General features: G+C 60.0%; 2 protein-coding genes across 2 annotated transcripts; one reads left to right on the forward strand and one right to left on the reverse strand.

Annotated features, from left to right (window-relative positions):
* Positions 1–359: 359 nt before the first annotated feature.
* VOLCADRAFT_90642 (uncharacterized protein) lies at positions 360–13794 on the reverse strand (the record flags this gene model as incomplete). Its single annotated transcript, XM_002950185.1, has 14 exons — positions 360–3857; positions 4320–4466; positions 5405–5956; positions 6607–6759; positions 7237–7401; positions 7901–8227; positions 8702–9553; positions 10086–10352; positions 10634–10729; positions 11236–11692; positions 11967–12454; positions 12839–13043; positions 13366–13475; positions 13639–13794. The coding sequence occupies 14 exons, from the start codon at positions 13792–13794 to the stop codon at positions 360–362; spliced, it is 7473 nt and encodes a 2490-aa protein (XP_002950231.1).
* A 1176-nt stretch (positions 13795–14970) lies between these two features.
* VOLCADRAFT_90643 (uncharacterized protein) lies at positions 14971–20169 on the forward strand (the record flags this gene model as incomplete). Its single annotated transcript, XM_002950080.1, has 10 exons — positions 14971–14973; positions 15403–15437; positions 15705–15825; positions 16426–16557; positions 17412–17658; positions 18059–18333; positions 18497–18529; positions 18721–18898; positions 19440–19705; positions 19993–20169. The coding sequence occupies 10 exons, from the start codon at positions 14971–14973 to the stop codon at positions 20167–20169; spliced, it is 1467 nt and encodes a 488-aa protein (XP_002950126.1).
* Between the last annotated feature and the right edge of the window lie 1822 nt (positions 20170–21991).

Genomic DNA, 21991 nt, shown 5'->3' on the forward strand with positions numbered 1-21991 from the left:
CCAGCCAGCAGACCAGAGGGAGCGGACGCGGGACGCGGGAGGCAGAAGGATACCCCGGAATAACTTATCATAATGCGAGCCCGTAGCAAAAACGCTTCCCGGCGAACGCCGCGCTTCCACACAGGGCATTGCGCCACCATTGCGCTGAAGGCCGTAGGTAGCCTGACACAGCGTGTGGAAGTCCCTCCTCACAGGCGCGGACCATCGCACCATTATAATTACTCTTCGTCGTACTCCTCGTCAAAGGCCATACCGCCGTACCGCTTCTTTTTGCCACTGCCTACCTGAGGAAAGGGACATCCGCCGCTCTCACCGGTCACAGGGAACCCAAATTCCGGAGAACTTGCTTCGAAGCCGTGCTAGCGGCTGGAAGGACCGGAGCGACTTGAGCTTGACCGCGGCGAGTATGACAAATCGTCGGGGAGGGTCAGCAGCATCGGCTGCTGCTGCTGTTGCTGCTGTTGCGGCGCAGCGTGATCACGTGCGCTGGTGGGCTGTAGCTGTTGCTGCTGCTGCAGCTGCTTCGCATGGAAGCTCCCACCACCGATCGGCACACCTGGGACTGTGAGGACGGCTGCAAATGTCGCACCGGTTGCACTGTCACGCAGCTGCACAGGCTGTTGATGCGAGCCAAGTACGACCTCGCCATTACCGCCGCCGCCACCGCTACTGCTGCTGCTGCCGGGCCCTGACAGGCCTCCTCCTACGGGCCCGGGCTGATTTCTGTCCATCAGGATAAGGCCCAACGGCGTTCCGGACATCACGCCGGCGCCACCTGGAGGTCCAGTCGCCGCTACGCCGTTATGGCGTAAATGGTTCACTGAAGCCCTTTTGGAGGACAGCAGCAGCACCTGCTGCTGTTGCTGCTGCTGCTCCGCAACTGCTACCGCCGCAGGCTGTCCGCTCGGTCCTGAGTCCATGCCGGTGCTGGCTCGCGACACCCTGCCGCCGCCACCGGGCCCCAGAGGTGCAAAGGCCTCCGCGCCAGGGACCCCAAACGCAAAGCTTCCCACCGCGCCGCTTCCGTTACCACCACCGCCTCCACCAGCACCCGCGCCAACGCCGCTCCCGCCAGGGGGCCCCATGCCGCCTGAGACCCCAAAGCAGCCCACTTGGCCGCGGAGATGATGCGGCGACAGCTGCGGCGGCGGTGGCGAGCCCTGCCCCAGCTGAAGTACCGTCGAGCTGCCTCCACTGATGGCGACGTGCGCTGATGGTAAAGGGGACCCCGCGGCAGGCGCGGGGATGTGGTGCAGAAAGCGGCAACGCTCGCCTTTCTGACAATAGCCCGATAGGAAGAAATGGCAAATGCGGCTGCCGGTAGCACCGGTGCCGCCGGCGCTGCGCAGGACCTGCACGCCGCTGCCGCCACCGCCGCTGCCACCAGCCGTCGGCGGCCCCCCTCCTCCTCCTCCTCCGCCGCCTAAATGAACCAGCTGCAGGCCTCCGTCCAGGTGCTGATGTGGCGGTGGCGGTGACGGCAGCTGAGGCTGTAGCTTTTGGTGTTGCTGCGACAACGACCAATCCAGCATTTGGAAACTTGAGCCTACAGGCGAAGTGCCCAAGCTCAGATGGTGCAGGCCTACGCCACCACCGACCTGCAATGACGATATGGTTCCCGATGACGGCGCTCCGCCGTTACAGGCTGAAGCTGCGGCGGCGGCGGTGGCAGCGGCGGCGGCGCCGTCACTGGGAATGTCGATCGGCGCTTGGCAAGAGGGCGGGGTCCAATAGCCGCTCCGAGGTGCAAGGCCGGCGCCGTTACTGACCTGAGGCTGTTGCAGCGGCATCGCCAGGTGGAGGCTTGACCGGCCGCTGCCGCTGCTGCCACCGCTGCCGGCGGCCGCAGCGACCGTGGGCGCCAGCTGCAATAGAGGTGGCGCGTTACCGGGCATACCCCCCGCGCCTAGTGGCCGTACCTGCAAGATGCCATCAACGGACGTGCTAGCAGTAGCCACGGTTGTACGGGGTGAAGCGTGTACGGGAACTAGGCTCGAAAAGGACGCATCAGTCATGCGGACATGCATCCCGTTGCCGCCGCCGCTGCCGCCAAGCACGTGCCGTACAGTGGCGGCGGAACCCAGCATGTTGCCGGCGTCATCTGGGCCCCCAACGGGCAAGCCCTGTACGGCAGCTTGACCATTGTACAGCATGGCGCCGACGGCGGCACCCAACGGCGCAGCCGCCCAGCCGCCGCCGCCTGCATCAGGTTTCGGAGCGCAGAGCATGGAACCAAACTCCCCCATGGAAGATCCCATAGAGGGCTGCAGCGAACCAAACAGTGATGCCGTACGTACGGAAACCCCCGTGAGCACCGGGTTAGGATCCAAGCCCCAGCTAGCGCCACCCAGATCCACTAAGCCAAATCGCGGTTTGGCCGCCGCACCGCCGCCGTTCCCGTTGCTGCTGTTGCTAGCTCCAGCGCCGCCGCCAAGCGGGCCCCCAGCGACGGGGCCGGCGGCCCCAGCTGCCGCCACCCGACAAGCAGCTGTTCCGTCAGGCCCGGCTGTAGCTGAGTTGGCAGTAGCCGACAGCGACGTCAGCGAGGAGACTTCCAAGCTGGCGTTACTGGCGCCCGGCTGGCCCGAGGAAATAGAGGACAACGAGCCCAAGGCGCAGCCACCACCACCGCCACCGCCCACTTCAGCAACCGAGCATGCGCGCGCCGCGCCGGCGGCACTGTGCAGCATATCATCATCTGCGGATGCAACCGAGCTCATGACAGAGGACGTGCGCTGACTAGGCGTACGGTCCAAAACGCTCTCGGCGGCTGCAGTCACGCCTGACATGGTGCGAGTGACCGACCCTCCCCCGCTGCCGCCACCGTCGGCAGGTGTGCCGCTGTCGCCACAGCCGCCGCAGGCGACGGCCACGGTCGCCTCCACAGCACCAGCGTCAAGCGGCGAGTAAGCGCACGACAAGCTGACGTCATGATCCATATCCAGTGCCTCGATGACGTCCAAATTCAGGTTCCGTACAACCTCGCTGAGGCTGCCCATGGAGTCTCCGCGGGTATGTACGGCAGCCACGGCGTTGGGGGGTAGGCATGCCGGCACGATTGCTCCGTCGACGACGTTGTTCGTTGCAGCAGCCTGATGCGTTAACGATTGCAGGGCAGCGTCGTTCGCACTGAGCAACTGCACCGCAAAGATTCCCAAGGCGGTTCCAGGGTCAGCGATGGCGGCGGATTGCGGCGGGTCTACGAACACGGTGGTGGGAGGCGGATCGAAAGACTCTGAGGATACGGCCGCCGAAGCCGCTGACGTTGCTACCTGGTCCCCCGCGGGAACCGCCTCAACAGCAGAAGCCGCAGCGGAGGATTGCGCCGCGGTCGTGACAGCGGATACCTGTTGTTGTTGTTGATGTTGATGTTGTTGTTGTTGATGTTGTTGATGTTGTTGTTGGCATTGTGCTGATGGCTGGTGTCGGGCGGCTGCCATCACCGCCGAAGCCGCCAACTGCGGCAACACCTGAGGTTCTCGGAGCGCGGAGCCCGCCTTTCCCGCCGCCATGGCGACTGCGGAAACCGTGATGGAAGCCGACCCGGAGCGAGCATTGCCTCCCCCGCCGTTGGGCCCACTGCCCTGATGATGGTGGGTGCTAGCACCTTTCCCGGAAGCAGCCCTCCCCGGAGCAGAGGCCTTGCCGCCCTTCTCAGGCCCACCGAGCGAGCCAGGGTCCGATGCCGCAGCCGCAGCTGCCGTTGCCGCAGGAGCCTTGGCCTTATGCTGGTGCTGAGACTGGTGCTGCTGATTTTGGTGCAGCTGCCGCGCCCTCTCCGCTCGCACGCGTTCGCGCTTCTCAGCCTGCAAGCGCTCTCGCTCCGCCGCCTCGGCCTTCTCACGCTTTTGACGTTCCTGCGCAAACCACGCAAAAAGCAACAATAAATAAAGCAAAGAACAATAAAACGGCACGCCTCATTGTGTGCACTTCATCCCTCCTTCCCTACCCCCCCTCCCACACACACAGCTATCGCCCCATCATATGCATCGCCATTATCACGTAGCTTGCCGCCCACCACTCTACCACAACCCAAGGAGGACCCACTGGACGGCTATAGTAGTCCGCCTTCACCTAGCCGCACTACCCGAGCCTCACCCCCGGGCACGGAGATGTGTCCAATCCGTAAAAAAACATACTCGGCCCCATCATGCCCCTAGCTGGGCCTTACGCGTGTCCCCGCGCCAAGCACGCAAATACGTCCCACCAGAGACCACATCCCAACCCAATCCACACCGGACGACACCTTTACTGACGATCTTCGCTGCCAGCCGTACTGCCGTACATAAAAACAGATAACACACCGATTCCCAACACACCTGCTCCTGCCGCTGGCGCTCCTGCCGCTGGCGCTCCTGGGCTTCCTTTTTCGCGCGATCCGCCTCCTGACGCTCCCGCTCGATGCGAGCCATCTCCGCCTGGTCCTCCTCAAGGACGCGGCGAGCCTTCCGGACCAGCTCCCGGACCTGAATACGGGCATTTGCGAACGAATGCGGGGAGAGCGAGAGCGAGGCGCGGGGTTGCCGTGAGGAGGACGCGGGGAGCAGGCAGCATTAGGGGACGTTAGATGTGAAACACAGAGCCCTAAAGGGGAGAGGCGATAGAGGGCCACCGGCCAGGCCAGGCCCAGGCAGGCCCAGGCCCATCCAGGGCCGGCCAGGCCCATCCAGTGCCGCCAAGATGCCAACGCCCGGCGGGGAAGAAAGAGCCTAGAGGGCAGTATAGTTCAACCAAAAACCAGGAGTTCTGTCAGAGCCTCTCCCCGCAGATACAGCGTGTTTCAAAGAGCAAGAAACAGCGCTGTTAAGCCCGCATATATGCCAGGGCTGCGCCACCCCAGGGGAGCACCTCAGGGAGGAAAACTCCTGTTACATCATTACAGCATCCTCTGAGGCGGCTTGTGGGCTGCGGCAGCGAAGGGTTGGGTTTCCTGGCGCATGAAAAAAATACACTCCTGTGAATGTGTCTTGTGAAATTAAAGGCGTGCTGCACGTCACAAACAAACGCGGACACGTCCTACAAACATTGCAATCCTGGCTTACCCACGCAAAACGTACGGGAGTGGTTCCCAGCACAGCACGGCACCGCCTGTCCTGCATGCATGTCTTTTACAAGCGGAAGGCGGTCCCAAACCCGCGGGGCCCCTCCCCCCCTCAGCCCCTCCCACCCGCCTTACCGCCCCAAGAACCTCGTCATCTGCGCTCCCTCCTCCACCAGACGACCCGCCGCCGCAACAGTTGCTACCGCTGCTGGTGCTGCTGCTACTGCTACTACTGCTGCTAATGCTGCCGCTGCTGCTCGCCAGCGTGGAAGGCGTGGGTGGCTCCGAGGCACCAGCGGCGTCGTCAGTGCCTGTCAACGCAGGCGCGTCGCCGCCGCTGCCGTCGCTCCCGCTACCGCCAACGGTAACGCTGCTGCCACTGCAGCGCTTCCCGCGTGACGTCTTTCCCGTAGCTGATGCATTTGACAGCTTTGGTGCAGTTTGGTGCTGCTCCTGTTGGGTTCCAGTCACGCCGACGGCGACAGCGGTAGCGATAGCTGTAGCCGCGGCCGCCGTCGCGTCCGACGAAGCCTTACCGTCGCTTCCCTCCTCCTGCTGCTGCTGCTGCTGCTCATTGGCCGCTGCCGCCAGCACACCCTCCGCCTTCTCCAACGCGTCCCTCAATACGCTGATCCGCTGCGCCATCGACCAGTCCGAATGCGGCTTGAGCGCAGCCTCCAGCGCTTCCCGTGCAATCTGCGCCGCCAGCCGTGCCAGCATCCGCCGCGCCGCATCCGGCAGCGGTCCCGCCGTCACCCCGCCCAGCTCCGCAGCCTCCAGTTTGGCCTTGACGGCAGCGTAGCGCTCAGCCGCGCCGCCGTCGATGCCGCCGCCAGCCAGCACCGTCTCCAGGGCTTGCATCAGCTTCAGCACGCGCTTGGCCTGCTGGACCTTAACGCCCGAGGCGGCCGCTTCCTGTGCGAGGGTCAGAAGGATTCCAACATGTCGTGAGGAACCTTAAAAGTCATCCTCGAGACGTCGTTAACAGTGTCCAATGTCAAAAAACTCGACTTCTGCCGTTTCCGGCAAGATTGTGTAGAAGATGATGTGCAGCTGAAGCGGGAACCCATGGAATATTCTGTTAAAACACCGGAGCAGCTAGAGTGCCAGGTCTGGGAACCAGTAGCTCCCCACCGAAGTCGTCATTATATGTAATCGGGCCGCGGACCTCAGGTGGACCGGTTCAGCGGGGTTAAGGATGAGACACTGTCAGATGAGACGCCGTTGCGACCGTTACTTACCTATGCCACAACCTGCGGGGGAAGGCGCAAAACAGGCAGACCACTCCTTCCCGTTGCCGTCCGTCCCCGCCCTGTCGCTTCATATAGGGTGAGAGATTGAGGTAGGCCCCCACCGACCTGAAAGATCCGACGCATATCCGACGAAAATTCCCTTTTTCGCGCTCTCTCCCTTTCCCCCGAAGCGCAGCAGATCAAGAAACGCCCCACGCCCCACGGCCCGCCGTTGTCTCAGCTTCTCGAGAACCAAACGGACCCGCTCGCCAGCTCGCCAGCCCCCGGTCCCCGACACCCAAGCGTCTCAGCAATAAATCACTCGGGACTCACCTGGATTGCCCGCGCCAGGACTCCCGTACTCGCCCCCTCCCGCAGCAGCCGGGCCAGCTTGGCATCGCTGACAGTCATGGCTCGCCAGTGCTCCAGGGCCTTGCGGGCCCTGGCCAGATCCGGGGCCAGCAAATCCTCCCACCTAGCCGCGTCCTGAGGGCCCGAGATTGCCGATAAAGAGGTACACAAAATCAGCAGCAGCGGCAAACAGAGTAAGCAGCAGCAGTAAGCAGCAGCAAAGACGGGAGCAGGAGCAGAAAGAGAGCAGCAGCTGCAGGAGTTCGTGCCGATTTCCAGCATTTCCGTCGCTAGACATGGGACGATAAGATCGTTGCAGGCGCTGCATCAGGATTTCACCAACGAGGTTCAGAGGATACGACGTCCCACCCAATCAAGAAGTTAAGGTGTTGGAGCTTCAGCATATGTCTGTCTGTGCGTCTGTGTGCGTGTTATACATCCCCAGTTGCGTTACGCTTCAAAGGTGTAATGAAAGCTCATACGAGCGCTGAGGGTACCCATGAGCTCTGTTCTGCTCGCGGCTGATTTTTTCCTCATGCCCTCCCCGTCCCCGTCCCTTCATAAAACCTCCCCGTCCCTTCATCGAGCGAGCGCGTATGAAGCGCAGCGTACCTGCAGCGCCCGCTCCAGCACCTCGGCGTCCTCCGGCCGCAGCTGGTTCTGCAGGTTCCGGAGCGCCGTCTCTAATGTCGTACGCATTCGTGCCGCTTCCTGTAGGTGCGCGCGCAGCTCCAGGGAGGTGCGGTACGACTCCGGATCCAGCTCCTCCGCACCAATCTACGGGCCAAACCGCAGGGCATATCCGAACCGGTGCATGGAAAGGCACACGTTGGTGCAGGAGGTGCAGGATCCAGATAGGAAGACGCAGAAAATCACACAAGGCAGCGAAATGGTCTTAGCAGTGCTCTGCGCTACGCTCTGGCTGTAAACGTCCGCCCATGCCCGCGGTCGTCATCCGTCATCCCGACTGATTCATTATAAAAGAAAACGAGATGCCTATCAGGGTGCCTATCCGGAAAGGCCTATACACCAGTCAGATCCAACTCTCTTTCCAGGTCCCTTGGTTCCCGGATCCGGGAGTTAGGACCCTGTATTTCCGGCCTGCTCCAGAACCAAACCCTGTCCGCAACGCCCCCCGCCCACAACAACCAACACCTGCTGCTGTCGTGCAGATCCCAAATTATAACCTCCCTCAAGCTAAAAGGACCCATGCCCCGCCATTTCCCCATATAAATCAACGTCTTCTTGCGAACAACTTCTCCCACATCCCCCTCACCTTCTTGGCATTGTAAATGGCCGCTTCCAAACGTGCCAAATCCGCCAGGGTGCGGTATGACGCAGCAGCTTTGGACAGCGCCTCCGCTGCTCGCTCCGTGTCCAGCCGCCGCCGCGCCGCTGCGACCAGCGGCCCCAGCACATCCGCGAGACCGGGCAGGGGCGCACCGCCAAGGCTGCCGAGGGTGCTAGCGGCCGCCTCGGCCTTGTTGAGCGCCAGTTTGAGTTGCATGGGACCCGAGGGCCGCCGGGCCATCACGGCCTCCAGTTGCCGGGAGGCCTCCGCAGCCGCCGCCACGGTCGTCATCTCCTTCACCAGTCGTTTTGCCTACGGGCAGAAAAACCTGCGCGCCTCAACAGCTATGCACTACGTAAACAAACACAGGCAATGCTGATGTGGTGCGAGCTATCCGCAAGTTTGCATGACAAAGGCGACCCCCTGGTGGAAAGAGACGCTAGAGACGCTATGCTCGGGCGCGTTGCGCCCCGTTTACGCACTCCGGGCTATGTACTGGCAACAAGTCAGGGAATGGTTCCGGAAGGTTTCAAACACAGAGGTCACCCGAGAGGACTTTTTTGGCACAAGACGTTTCCTCTACCCGAGAACTGCAACCACAATTCTCAATTTTCGCAATTCTCGCAATTCAACGCCATTTAATGTATAAAATCGTTGTGGCAGCCTCGTTATTAACCAAAGGACCCAACACCGAGCCTCGTCCCCTCACCACGCATGTCAGCCATTGCCCCTTTGCTTCTTCTCGCATAAGACTCCTCCCAAAGGACGGACAAATGATCAACCCACCTTGGTGACACTAATGTTGGCATCTTTTGCGTCGTTCATTGCTGCTTCGAGCTGTCTCATACGTCGGTCCCACTCCGCCAGGTCCGCAGCCAGCGTCCCCTCCCCGCATGCCGCAGCCGCCGTCCCCGTCGCACCGCCGCTCCCGCTGCTGCTTGCGCCAGTACTGCTACTCTCCCCGCCGCCGCTACCGCCGCTGCCCACCTCCCTGGACGTGGCGCCATGCCCACTCCCACCCGGTTTACCTGCCGCCGACTCCGGCCCTGATGATGATGCCGTCGCCGTCACTGTCGGCAATCCAGGCCCAGGCCACGGGGCCGCTCGTGTCGCTGGCCCTCCTGCCCCTGCCTCCGCCGCTGCCGCTGCCGATGTCGACGCTGCCAACGCCGCTGCTGCCGCAGCCGCACCGGCTAGGGAGAAGCTCAGCGGGTGTGCGGTGATGTAAGCACGCACCTCCTCTACCGCGCTCTCAAGCTTCTCCAGTGCCTGCGCCCGCTGCGTCCACCTCCCGTGCAGCTCCTGCGCCGCGTCCATTTCCGGCCCAAGGCGACTCCGAAACGGCTCCGCAGCGCGTAACGCTTCCGTCAGCGCTGCCACCGTCTCACTCGTGCCGCTGCCGGCACCGCCAAGCGCCGCCGCACCGCGGGTGCCCACAAATTCCCGCAGCCGCGCCGCCGCCGCCAGCTCCGCCACCGCATTCGCCACCACCCCACGGACTATGTTGGCCAGCATGGGACTTGGCAACGAGGAAAGTGTGAGGGCCTGTTCAAGACTTGCCACCACGTCAGCACTCACGGGACGAGCCAAAATGGGCGTGTTGTCGGCGCCGTAGATGACGGCGCCTTGAACAACTTCCTGCGACACAGATCATCCGTGCAGCGGCGAAGGCCGTGTATGGCGACTTTTAAAAGCACTTGACTTGACGTGCAGGACTCCTGTAGCCGTGGAGATCACTGCTTGTTCCCCAGAATATAAGCACCTCCCGCAAAATGGCCATTATGCCAACATTGACATGGACAACGCGAGTTGCCAAAAGGATGCTATGCGCGCATGGACTTAACAGCGCGGGTCGTTGGTCGTTGGTTGTTGGTCGTGGGGAGGATTCTATCGGCGTATTTGATCTAGTGGAGAGGAGGAATGCTGGGGCGGCGGGGAGGCAGCGGAGTGCTGGACGATCAGCGCACTCGAGTCCTTGTCCTATAGCACCTTTTTTTTGTTCCTTTGTATCAAAGCAACGGGGCGCTGCCATGATGGAAGAATTGCTACCCCACAACCTGGACTTGAGGTTCCTCCTCCACCCTCCGCCTTCCACCCACAATCCTACAGCGTAAGAAGCGCAAAACGGCATCTTTCCCGCGCACACTCCTGGCTCTCCTGTTGGACATACCTGCAAGGTCTTTGTTGGTGGCATGGATTGCCCGTGCAGAGCTTCCGCTAAGTATAAATCCGAATCCGCAGTTTTGGCCCAGAGCTGCAGAGCCGCCACATGCCGCGGGTCCAGCACTCCCGCGCCCTGCGTCAGCTCCGCTTTCTCCAGCCGGTCCCACTCCCGCAAACATTGCTCCGCGCGCCACACCAGTGACCGCGTGGGCGAAGCCTGAGCCTCAGTCTCCAACAGCAAGCAGATGTGCACGTAGACCACGCGCGCAAGCGCCTGACGCGTTGAGGTCCCAGGTTCGATGCCGGAACGGAACCGGGACGGCGGGGACGCGCGCATGCACGTGAAGAGTTTGCGGAAAAACGACCCAGTTCACCTAACATCAATCCACCTGGAAGGACCAGAATGTCAGAAACGCGGCCCCCCACCTTCCCTTTCTTCCCGACCGTTCGGTAACCCAAGCCGTCCCGACATACCAACCGCGTTTTCCGCCCGGGGGCCCCCTTCCACCAGGATGAATGAACCCAGTGGCGTGACCCCGGCCGTGGGCAACTCACCTGGCCCACTGCACGCCACCGTTCCGTGTGCGATTGCTTGACCCGGTCCACCTTCCCGAACAAGCGAGTGGCCTGGATGTGCGCCATGCGCACCGCCTGGACGGCCAGCGCAGCGCACCCGGGACAGGTGCAGCCGCGAAATTTGAGCAGCACGCTCTCCGCCCAACATGAATACAGCTCCGCCTGCTCTCGTAAGATCGTTATGTCGGGCAACCGGAACAAGGGGCAGGGTGCGCGGTGGAGAAAACCGCGGCAGAGCGGGCGAGAACGGGAAGGGGGGCCCAGTAGCAGCAGGCTTAAAAACTAATCGTCGCTTTTTCCCCACCTCCCCCTCCTGGCAGCAAGACACCGGTAGCTAACCGCATTGTCCACATCTTGCAACTCCCCGCCTCCCTCATTAAACGCCTTCAGCCCCGGGGAATCTCTTTCACCAGTGGATAGATTTTACACATGCGTGTACATGTAACAACAGTTTTTGCACAACCAATGCCCCCCCTTCTCCCTCCCAGTCCCGCCTCGCGTTTTTCCTCCATCAACACAATCGAACCCAGCGAAAAAAAGAAAAGGCCCACCTTACTCCCCCCCTTCGCACCCGCACACACCTGCTCGTCCTCCAGCACGTGCGTCTCCCGAGACTCGGCCGACCCCGCCGCCACCAGCTCCGCAAAGACCTGCGGCACCACGTCGCCATGCAGGTCCAAAGACTGCAGCGCATGCACCGACCGAACAAAGCACTTGAACGCTTTTTCGCTAGCCAGCTCCTCGCCCGTGCTGCTGGTGCCGCTCTCCTGCAAATGTAAGTTAATATCGTGAATCTGGCTGATGGGCGGCGGCGGCGGCGGAGACGACTTGTTGGGGTCTGTAAAACACATCTGGGAAATGTCCGGAGGGCCGCGATGGAAGGCCGCCGACTCCATGCACTCGCGCTTAGCTTGCTCCAAGTGGTGCAACCCCGCCTCGGCTTCGGCGCGCATACGGGTGACCAGGGCATGCGCACGTGCGCGCGCTGCCGCGACCTTCTGCTGTCGCCGAGTGTCGATATGCCGCTCCACCACCGGCCTGTGCTAGGCAAATGAAAGGGCATCACCGTTACCGGTCAGGTTGTTAAGACCCCCCCCCAAGGGGGGTTTACTAACTTCCTTGGGCATGCGGTGCGGTGCGGGCATGATGGTGAACGGAGTTCTGTGGTTGGATCAGCCGGCCTGTGTTGTGTGCGCGTGCGTATGTAAGTATGTGTATGAAAGTGCGTGCTGCGGCGGGGAAGGCTTGTTGAAATTGTAGCGCATTGGCCCGTGGCCCCGTAAGGTTGCCGTACGTACGGAGCAACGCGCACCTGTTGATGCTCGTGTAGCAGCCTGCTTGCCCCAGCAAGCACAGCAAGCAAAACACCACCAGCCGCAACCAGGAAAATAATCCCACGCCAAAGCTGAAGAAGCACCGCCGCGCAATTAGGCTGCGTGCCAGCCGGCTGCGGCACTCCCAGACCTCCTGATCGTGCGGGCCCATGCAGCGGCAATTCCGTTGGGACGACGACGACGACGACAACGGCGGCGAGGTCGATCCTTCTACCACCGCGTTGGCAGCGACAGCGGCAGCGGCCGCGCCGCTGCAGCCGCTTCCTGTAGCGCGGTCACCGCAAACCGGCACTAACTCTATCGGCAGCTCTCCAGCTGCAGTTTTTAGGGTGGGATCTGCGCCGCAGTAGAGCAGGTGATCCACCTGGGCTGGGTTGCCTCGCAGAGCGGCGCAGTGGAGCGGTGTGGCGCCGTCCAGCACGGCCGCGACCGTCTCACGCACCACTAACGGTGCTGACTTGTCGTCCTGCGGGGCCGGACCGGGCGAGGGTTTTCGCAATCCCGCCAGCGGCACCAGACGAGGCAGTGCGCGTGCGTGTAATCGCATGGGTGCACAAGGTCATGTGTGTATGCATGGGCGCGGTCAGGCACGTTCACATGCGCCATGTAGAATTGCAAGGCGGGCAGGTGCTACACTCGCCTCTGCCAGTGTGTGGCTGGCGGTCCGAAAATTGTGAGCTTCGGATTCCCGTTTCGGAGAGAAGCAAAGCGTCGCAGTGGTTTTGGCGTTGGCGGCAGTTCCGTTCGACACGTAAGCCCCAGCCCTGCCGCCAAGCTGTGACTACCCAGCCAGGGCTCGCGCCGACGGCGCGCGTTTCACAGCAACCCATCCACCCATGCATCCACCCACCGGCTGCAGCGGATTGACCGGAGTGAGCTGTAGCATGGGCGGCACGCTGTCCGCGTGTTTGTCCTTATAAAGGAAGTCCAGCACCGTGCCCATGAGCGCAGGATCAATCCGTGTGTTCGCCAATTTGCGCCGCTCCTCATCCGTTACTTGCAGGTTGGAGACCAGCTTGTCGATTGAATCGGAGCGGGCCGCAAGGTTGGGTGTCCTGTCGTATTGGGAAGGTTAATCCCCGACAGGGCGCAAAAAAGGTGTCCCGACGTAATTTTTGCGCGGTGGCAGAATGCTTAAAATGGTAATCCGATTGAATGGAAAGCTCCTGATAAGCGCAGCAAGAATACTGGCGCGTGTTGTCTGAGTGAGTCGTACCTAGCTGGACATATCCGGTGGGGTCTCCCTGACTGGTTGGGACTCCCTGAAAGCCCATGGAGGCCATACTGCTGCTGCTGCTGCTGATGATGATGATGATGGTGATGCTGCTGCTGATGATGATGATGATGGTGATGATGAAATGGAGGAGGGTTACTTACTTGGGGTAAAGCTGAGAGAGCTTGCGCCAAGGCACGCAGAGCAGGAACTCCAAGAAACCGGCGGGGGCGTTCATTAGCGCCGATACCGCCAACGCCGCGCTCGCAACCGCCTGCGTTTATTATGGGGGCCAGGGCCCCCCGAGTGCGAGACTTTAAGCGCATGATAAGGGAAATAGCATTAATAACGCCCACGCCCGCCAAGCTAGGTGCTCCACATCAGGGTTGTTAGAGGTGGGAGTCCTTCCCGCTCATGAGCCCCCCATGCAAACCCACCCGGCACCGATCCGTGTCCAGCTCCTGCAGGTGGTCCTCGCAGCGTGGGAGCATCACGTTCAGGGCCGATGGAAGAAAATCATACAGTATTCCCTCAGTTAGCTCCTTCACGCGCCGGTCCTCAGAGTCCATATGTGCTGTCAGCCTGCTCTCCATCTTTTGCTGCCTGGCCCTCCGACTCCTGGAACAAGCCCCCGGCCCGACAAAATCTCAGGAGACAAGCACAACCAAGGTTGGCCAAAAAGCCTCCTCTCTCGGTGCGGCGCAAGTAGCCTTGGCTACCTCCGTCACCAAGATCCCAGGGAGCCCATCCAACCAGGAATTCTGCGATCAGCAAGAGACTTACCCATAGGTTCCGTCTTGAGAGGCTGTTCCACTCGGCTGCTCCATTTTGCCGTTCGACAGGCCCATCACGGCCTACTGGCCTCACAAATCCTTAACATTTACACAAATGCTCTGCACATATGTAAGGGCCGATGCTAGGGGTTGCCCCGGGTTCTTCCAAGCGAGGGTAAATCTGTCCCTATTCTCAGCGCCCAAAGGGCCAAAGATAATATAGATCGCAAAACCAAAGATAATTTTATCCCCTTGGAATCTGATGCCCTTACGAAAGTTCAGCGCCCGGCAAGAAAGTCAAGAGAGAGCCATGGTGAAACTGCCAAGATTGAGCAGCAATAGGAGCCGATAACTTGATGTATCTCGTACCAAATGTCATACATAACTAGTAAAACAACATAGCCGTGCGAGCAGCCTGAGCTGCTGACCTGTTGTGAAGCACACACCCGACAACATTCACGAGCGCGGCCTTATTGACTTCAAAATTTCTCTTACAGTAAGCGTTCTTCAGGTTTCCAACGCAACAAAGCGTTGCCTCGCAGGTACGGATCACAATATTATTTTTTCAAAACCTAGCCTGATGCTTTCGTTCCATACGTGCTTGGCATTCTATCTACATAAGTGATTGCATTGAAAGCTCGCCAGCGCTGGAGTCCAGAGAGGCAAATACCTCTGTACGGCTATGTACGGGTTTGGAAAAAATGTAGGTCGCACCTTTCCGCCTGGTTCGTCACAGACACGATCATTTGTTGTTATGTTTAGGCAAGAGAAATTGCTGTCGGAAGAAAAGAGAACTGTTTTCATTTTCACGCTGCTTCTAAGCCACTGAGACCTGACTCTCACACTCGTGCTTTGCTGCTATCCTTGGAAATGGCTTCTCAAGTATTAGTAGGCCAACGGCAAGTTCCAGAGCGGCTAAGGGTGTATGCACCTTCGCTCGTCGTGCACGACCTTTTGCAAGAAGGGAATAACCTATCCAAGTCATTACGAGAAGAAATGGTGGGACTCTAAGGACCCAGCGTGTGTGCGCGCGTCAGTTGTCCCTTTGCCGCGGCCCACAGTTGGTTGATGGGATGGCTTTACACCAGTGCTTGCCTCATCATGGCCTTGAATTGAACCCTTACCCAACCCTGGCGCGTTTAACAACTGTCTTTGCCAGGAGCCTGCATGCATACACGTCGTCTGCTTTGTTTGTTGCAATACACCACCGAAACCAACCGCAAAGTAACGCACCAAAACGGCAGCAATCTATAATACCCTCCTTCTTCTTTTGCTCCGCACCTCGCCTGACACACGTCTGTATTCCACACAGTAAAACTGAACACTTTACGTCAATGGTCCCTCATCTGCGCAGCCATACCATCCTGTCCCTCGTACCTTCCTCATCCTTCCCCCTCCCCATCTGCCTGCGCATCCCCCTGCCCGCAGAACCGCTCTTCCTCCCCGCCCGGCGCCCCTCGAAGGTACGGCGCCCCCAAGCATCACTTTTTGACTGCAGATGCTCTTAACAGCATGCAGGCCGCACGATAGCAGCCGCCGGCTCCACCTTGCTCCCACACCGCACCCTACACCCTGTTGCCGCTGATCATGTCCCGAGCTCCTACGGCTAGTGCTGACACCGTTGCCACTGCCACTGCCACTGCCGTGTTTGAAAGCTTCTTCACTAGCACCATTCATGCCGCTGCTGACGATGCCGACAACGCTCATCCTGCTGCTGCCTCTTTTTCCAGTCCCTGGCAGCAGCCTGAGGAGGCGGGCGCGGACTCCTTGCAAACCCGGGTTCAGCAGCAGCGGGCCATTCGGGAGGCGGAGATGGCGCGACAGGAGGCGGCCTTCCTCTCCTCAGTCCAGGTAGGATTCCGGGGGGAAGGGGGAAAAGGGGCCTTACGACCTGCAATCAACCAGGGAGCCATCCCGAAGCTGAGAAACGGAAAAGGCCATGGAACGGAATTGGATGAGCGTTGAAGAGTCTTGAGAAGGCTGGGGGGCCTTGGGGTGGGGGGCCCAGCTCGGCAGCACTACGCAGCCAGCGGGCGGGGGTTTGGAAGAGGGCCGCCCGGCGGCAAGCCCCGTGTTGTGCCGTGGCCTCAGCACAAACGCGATCAGCCATCTTGCAACCGGGGAAAAGGCGAGCCACGCGGTAGGGGACCCAGGCCCTCTGGCAGGTGAGATGATACGGCGCTGCTGCAAGGAAGGCGGCGCTTAACGGGGGCCCCGTTGGGGGACAACTTTGGAAAGACAAGATTGTGATAGACTGTGGAAAGGTATCCTCGTGCTGACGTAAATGCTCCTACAGCCCTAGCCATGATGTTCTCGCCCCCGCCATCACCCTCGTCCTCGTCCTCGCCCTTGCCCTTGCCCTCGTGTCCTACGCCACACACGTATCGTCTGATTCGCTTGGGTTTCCCGTGCACCTCGCTCGGGGCTCTTGGCACATACGCACATGCGCAGCGGCGGCGAGAGTTGGAGATGCAGCGCAGTGACGCCAAGTTGGGGACTTTGCTGAGGGACGTCCTATCTGGCATGGCGGCGCCTGAGGGGCCTGTTAAGGAGGCGGAGGCGGCGTTGGCACATGCGACCAAGGTAAACCGAAGGTTGGGGAGGTTGGGGATGGGGGAAAGACGAACCACGAACCACGAGTGAAGCTGCTGCCAGGGCGAGAGTGTACCAGAAGCAGGCCTGTCCAGAAGGCGTTCTTGAAGACGGCGACCTCGGGATGATGTAGTGAAGAAGATGGGGATGGGGGGATGAGATTACAGATGGTGTAAAGGTGGTCGGTGGCTGTGGCGGGAGGGAGGGAGGGAGGGAGCTGGGAGGGAGCTGGGTGGGAGGGAGGGAGGTGGGCGGGAGGGAGGGAGGGAGGGAGGGAGGAGGGGGGATTTCTTCCTAACCGGCTAGGGGTCTAAAAGGGGGTTTGACTTTGGGGTGTGCGAAATCCGGAGCCGTGGTGTGTATTGGCAGGAGGGATCATCATGACGGTGTTCTACCCCGTGAAACGAACGGGCTGGATGGACTGGGTGGGGTTGGTCAAAGATAGAGAACCAAGAGTGGTCCAAAGTGGGCAAAGCGAGCGGGAACCCTGGGTGAGGGGTGGCAGGAAAAGGTGGCGGGAAAAGGTGGCGGGAAAAGGTGGCGGGAAAACCCGTAAAGCCTCCTCATGGAGATGGCTGGCCCGGGGACAAGAGACTGAAAAGGTGAGGGAAAAGGAGGGCGTAGGGAAATTTGTGGCTGGAGGACGCGGCCGCACGAGCAGAGCGTCGTGTGGTGCGTGGGCTTGGTGCGTCAACGACAACCGTCAACGACCAGTCGTACAGTCCTGGTAAGAGGCAAAGCTGCTACAAACCCAACAATCCATCCATGGAGTCTTCTCCCCAACCCCCCGTACACGGCCTCTCTCACCTGCTTTGCCGCTTCTGCTGCCTGGGCCGTGCCTCCAGGTCCGTGGCAAGAAGAAAGAATCATTGCATCAGGAGTGGGAGACAAAAGTGTTCGACACCCTCCAGGGTCGGTTGCAGTCGGCACTCGACGAGCGCGATCCGGCCGCCATCGAGTCGCGTTTGAAGACGCAGTACGACCAGTACCTGCACACCACCAATACGAAAGTGGGGGTCTTCCGGGATGTGATCATCGAGCAGGACTATAACCCGTTGACGGCAGCGAAGGCGGCAATTCGGATACCCACAGGTGTGTTTGTATGTATGTATGCGTATGCGTGCGGCTGCGTTTTTTTTAGTTTTTTAAACAGATGTGGGTAACAGGGTTCTGCCCACTGACCCATGGGTCATGGTCACTGACCACCTCCACCGACCGGTTTGCCTTTCACGTCCGCTCTCTGAACCCATGGGTCAAATCCACACAGCCACCCAGTCCTACAGTTCCCCTCACCCCTATCCCCTCCCGGTCCCATTTCGCAGCTCACCCCGGTCACCCACCCTCCACCCAACCATCTCCACCCTCCACCCACCCACCCACCCTTCCCAATGGCGCATTCTGCCGGTTCTTGGCTTTCCAGAGCTCCTTTTTGGAGTCAGGGTTACTTACCCCTCATTCACTGTTGACATCTCCGGCCTCCGAAACCACCCAGGCGACATCCGGGACCCGCTAAAGCGCGACGTGCTGAAACGCGAGTACGAGCAGCGCTTAATGATGAGCGGCGGCTCCTTTGGCACCGGTCGCAGGAGCAGCAGCAGCCAGCCGCGAAGTGCCTCGGCCGGGTCGCAGGTCGGCGGCGGGAGCTGGCTCGGCAAGGAGACGCTTGACACTCGGCGCTGGGGCGAGCTGGCGGTCGGAGCGACACCGTTTGGGCACTGCAACGACGGCATGGGGGCCTACGTCGTACGACCCAACTCGAGCAATCCGGTACGACATCGCGTCGCGTTCCCTTGGGGCGGCTTTTGCGTGGCGCTTGTGTGTTTAAAGTTTTTCTTGCAGCTGTTGGTCTCGGTCTCATGCAGTCCTTTTAGGTTCCTCTTCCCCGCGGTGCCCTCTGCTTCGTGAGGGCCGTCCGTCCCACCGTCTTCAGTGTTTTTTGGACGTCTTCGGCATCTGTTCCGTGGTGGGTTAGTGCATTGTACGAATCCCCCTCTCTCCCGCGCTCTCTCCCGCGCTTTCCCCCCTCCTCAACTTCAAGAACGCCTTTCAAAAAAAAAGGTCAGTCCTACTCCTTGTACACGCTTTCCTTGGCAGCAGCTTCACTCGTTCGTGGTTTGTCTTCCCCCCCCCCCCCGCTCCTCCCGCACCCGGCAGATGTGTGTCAGCCGTGTGGTAATGGACCACTACGATTACCCACGCACAAACGATGCTGCGGCGGCGGAAGTCCCTCCGGGCAAACGCATACTGCCGGGGCCCGAGCAGCTGCGAGGTCGCAAGGACCTCTTTGACGTGGTGCACCACACGTGCCATCTCAAACCGGAGAATTACACAGGTAAAAGTGCGTGAGGCGTGCGGGCCAGGCAGTTTGGCGTGCCGCGGGGTGTACGTGAGGTCACGCAGTACCTGCCATGCCGGCGGCGCTGCCTCGACATGCGGCATGTGCACTTTAGGGTTTGACCCGTATTTGTGCCTGGAGGGGGGATACACGCCTGGAGAAGCCTAGATGGCTCTCTGGGGCGGTGGTGGGGTGGTGGGCTTGTGAGAACACGGCGTGTAAGAAGGTTAAATGCCGTGTGGCGTGGCGTCGTCCTGATCACGGTCATGCCATTATCCTTAACCCCAACCCAACACCCATAATTTTCCTATTTGAGCGGTAAGATAATTCCATAATAATATAATAAGATAATAATAATATAGTTTTCCTTATGAGTTTTTACGAGATCTATCTATTTCGAACAGCCCTAAGTTGCTGGTCCTTTTGCCCCCTCAGCGCCCGTTATACCTTTGTGCAGTAACGCGACTCCAGGGGGTGTAAAACACACACACACACACGCATATATGTGTTTTTGCTTCCTTTTTGGGATCCCCCTCAGGCGGCGATCAATGGCTGGAGGCTCGAGGGAAAGCGAAGCCCCTAGGCCCTGAGCAACGCAGAGGTCGCCGCGACCTCTCAGACGTGCTGCGTGCGCCTGGGGAGGGCCGGCCGCCCCCCGCGCCTACGCCTGGGGCCCCCGTGGGTGACCTCTGGCTGGATGCCAAGGGCAAGGCGCGAGCGGAAGGGCCGGAGGTGCGGCGAGGTCGGGCAGGACTGTACGAGACGTTGCAGCAGTCGAGCAATCCCTACGAGGGCGGCAGTAAGGTACGCACGCGGCTTGTGTTCGGGTTGCTCGTGGGAAGGTGCTGCTTTTCCAGCGCGTGATGGGTGAAGGCGCGAAAGGGTGTGGGGTGCTGGATGAGGTGGTTGTTGCTTGGGGTATAGGGAGTTCAGGAGATTAAGGAAGAAGAAAAAAAAGGTATGTCTGCAGTGAATCCGTACCCACCATCTGTTGTCATACACGCCTGCCATAACCGCCATGTTTTGGTCTTCATGTGGTTGTGGCTGGTTGCGGCTCCTGTCCGCGCGACCTCGTGTCATGACGATTGCAGGTTGGCGACTTGTGGCTGGAGTACCGAGGCAAACGGGTTCTTCCCAGGCTTGTCCCGGAGGCGGGAGCAGCGCTGGCGGGAATACCTGCGCCGCTGGTACCTCGCCGGCCGGCAGACGAGCGCAAGTTCGCATCGCACCTCGTCGTTGCTGAGGGGCAAGTCACTACAAAGGATTGAGGATGGGTGGCGTGCTGTGTGCTGCGGTGGTGTTACTGGCTGTGTGTTGGTGGTGCTGCTGCTGGTGACGGTATTGCGGCAGGAAGGAGCGATAGAAAGAAAGGGGTTGCGCAGGGTTGAGCAGGGAGCAGGGGTGCTGCTGTAGGCTGTTGCTCTCTCGAAGTGCGGCGCGAAAAGCCGCACGAAGTGAAATGCGCAGGTTGCCGAGGAGGCCGGTGCAGGGCCTGGCAAGGCGGTGACTGCTGTTCTTGTAGGTAGGTAGGTAGGAGATGCTGCTTGGTACTGCTAGGCTGCTGGGTTGGATAGGTGGGGCCATCGGGGTCCGCGGAAAGTGGAGCCAAGGATGGTGAGGCGGTGCATGTGCGGCGGCGTACGTGGCGCATATGTAGGGCGCGGGGAAGCGCGGCGTGGGCTAGGGGATGGGAAGAGCCTTAGGGCAGAGCTGCATACGGGCGTTAGGTAGGCAGGGGAAAGAGTGGGCAGAGTCTCTGTTGGCACGTTCCACGTGCTGCGATGTGCACGTGTGCATGTATGCGTATACGAGTGTGGGAATACGTATGTTTGTGTAATAAGCTCGCGAACAGCTCCCGCCATTGGCCCGGAAAGGGGGAAGAAGATTGGGACACAGGGCTTGTGCAGGTTGTGGATGCCTCGTTGCGCTTGCTTGGCTGTGATAATAACCTGAGCGCGGCTGAGCGCGGTGGCCCATGTGCGTGGGGTTAGGGGGTGGTGGGATAGCCACCCACCCCTCTGGTCCTGTAACACCTCAAATCTTTTGTTTCAGAACCTCCGAGGTTCAGGTTTTAGATGACCAGCAGCTGCAACAGATAACATGTCGGGTGATTAGCTATAGGATTGACGGATGGTGTGTGCAAAGCCATATTGTTGCCTTATTATCAATGATGTTATTGTTATCGTAGCAGTATCGTAGCAGTATCGTAGCTCTTCTTGGTATTGGGGGAAAGAAGAGTGTTCCCCCGGTGGGTTGATGAACAGAAACAGAGAGAAATCGTATGTTATTGTTATTACTGCCATATTATAGTCGGGTCGGCTTTGTGGTGCCCCCTGACAGGCCCATTGCATAAGAGGTTACTACAGTGAATGGTCGCGGTCGCTGGTGGTAGCGGCCCCTGGTGGTGGCGCCGGAGCATTGATTGATCGTTGTTGGGCTGCTGGCGCTTCGTGTGATGGGTTTTATGGTTTTTAGGGATGTAAGGGCGCATTAAGGAGGGAGGGGGGTCTATGCCTCTAGCTTCTAGCTTCCCGTCGGCGAGAGCTGTAAGCTGGCCCCGTCACCTAGCACTACATACCTTTGCGTACCTGTGCATGTGTGAGTAATGCGTACCTGTGCATGTGTGAGTAATATGAGTGTGTTGCGTTTTGCATTCATTTGTTTTAGTCCGGGGCGTTAGGGTTGCACAGCGACAGTCAAATGGATGCTTTCCGCGCTTACGATGGTGTCAGAGGAATGCGCTAGGTGCGTTACGTGGTTAGATATCGTTTAGAAAGGATATGTGATCGCAGTTCCGGGACACCCCCCCCCCGCACAATGGACGGGGGGCTAGACGCAGTGACCCCCGCAAAAGAAACCAGGTACGATGTACGGCACCCAGGCCGTATGAATACAAAACGTTTAAGAGTTGCTTCTCTGGTGGTCAGATGTTCAGATGGTTAGATGTTCGAACGGCCATGTTAGGAAAAGCATGCAAATATAAATGTAGGGTCTGAGGAGGGCGCAGCAGCGCAGCGACAAGGCCAAGCCAAGATAAGAAGTCCGCTGGTCCGGCTTCTAATGGCAGCGCAAACTGAGAGGCGTTGCGAA

The sequence above is a fragment of the Volvox carteri genome (genome assembly GCF_000143455.1).
Source record: "Volvox carteri f. nagariensis unplaced genomic scaffold VOLCAscaffold_17, whole genome shotgun sequence".
Lineage (NCBI taxonomy): Eukaryota > Viridiplantae > Chlorophyta > Chlorophyceae > Chlamydomonadales > Volvocaceae > Volvox > Volvox carteri.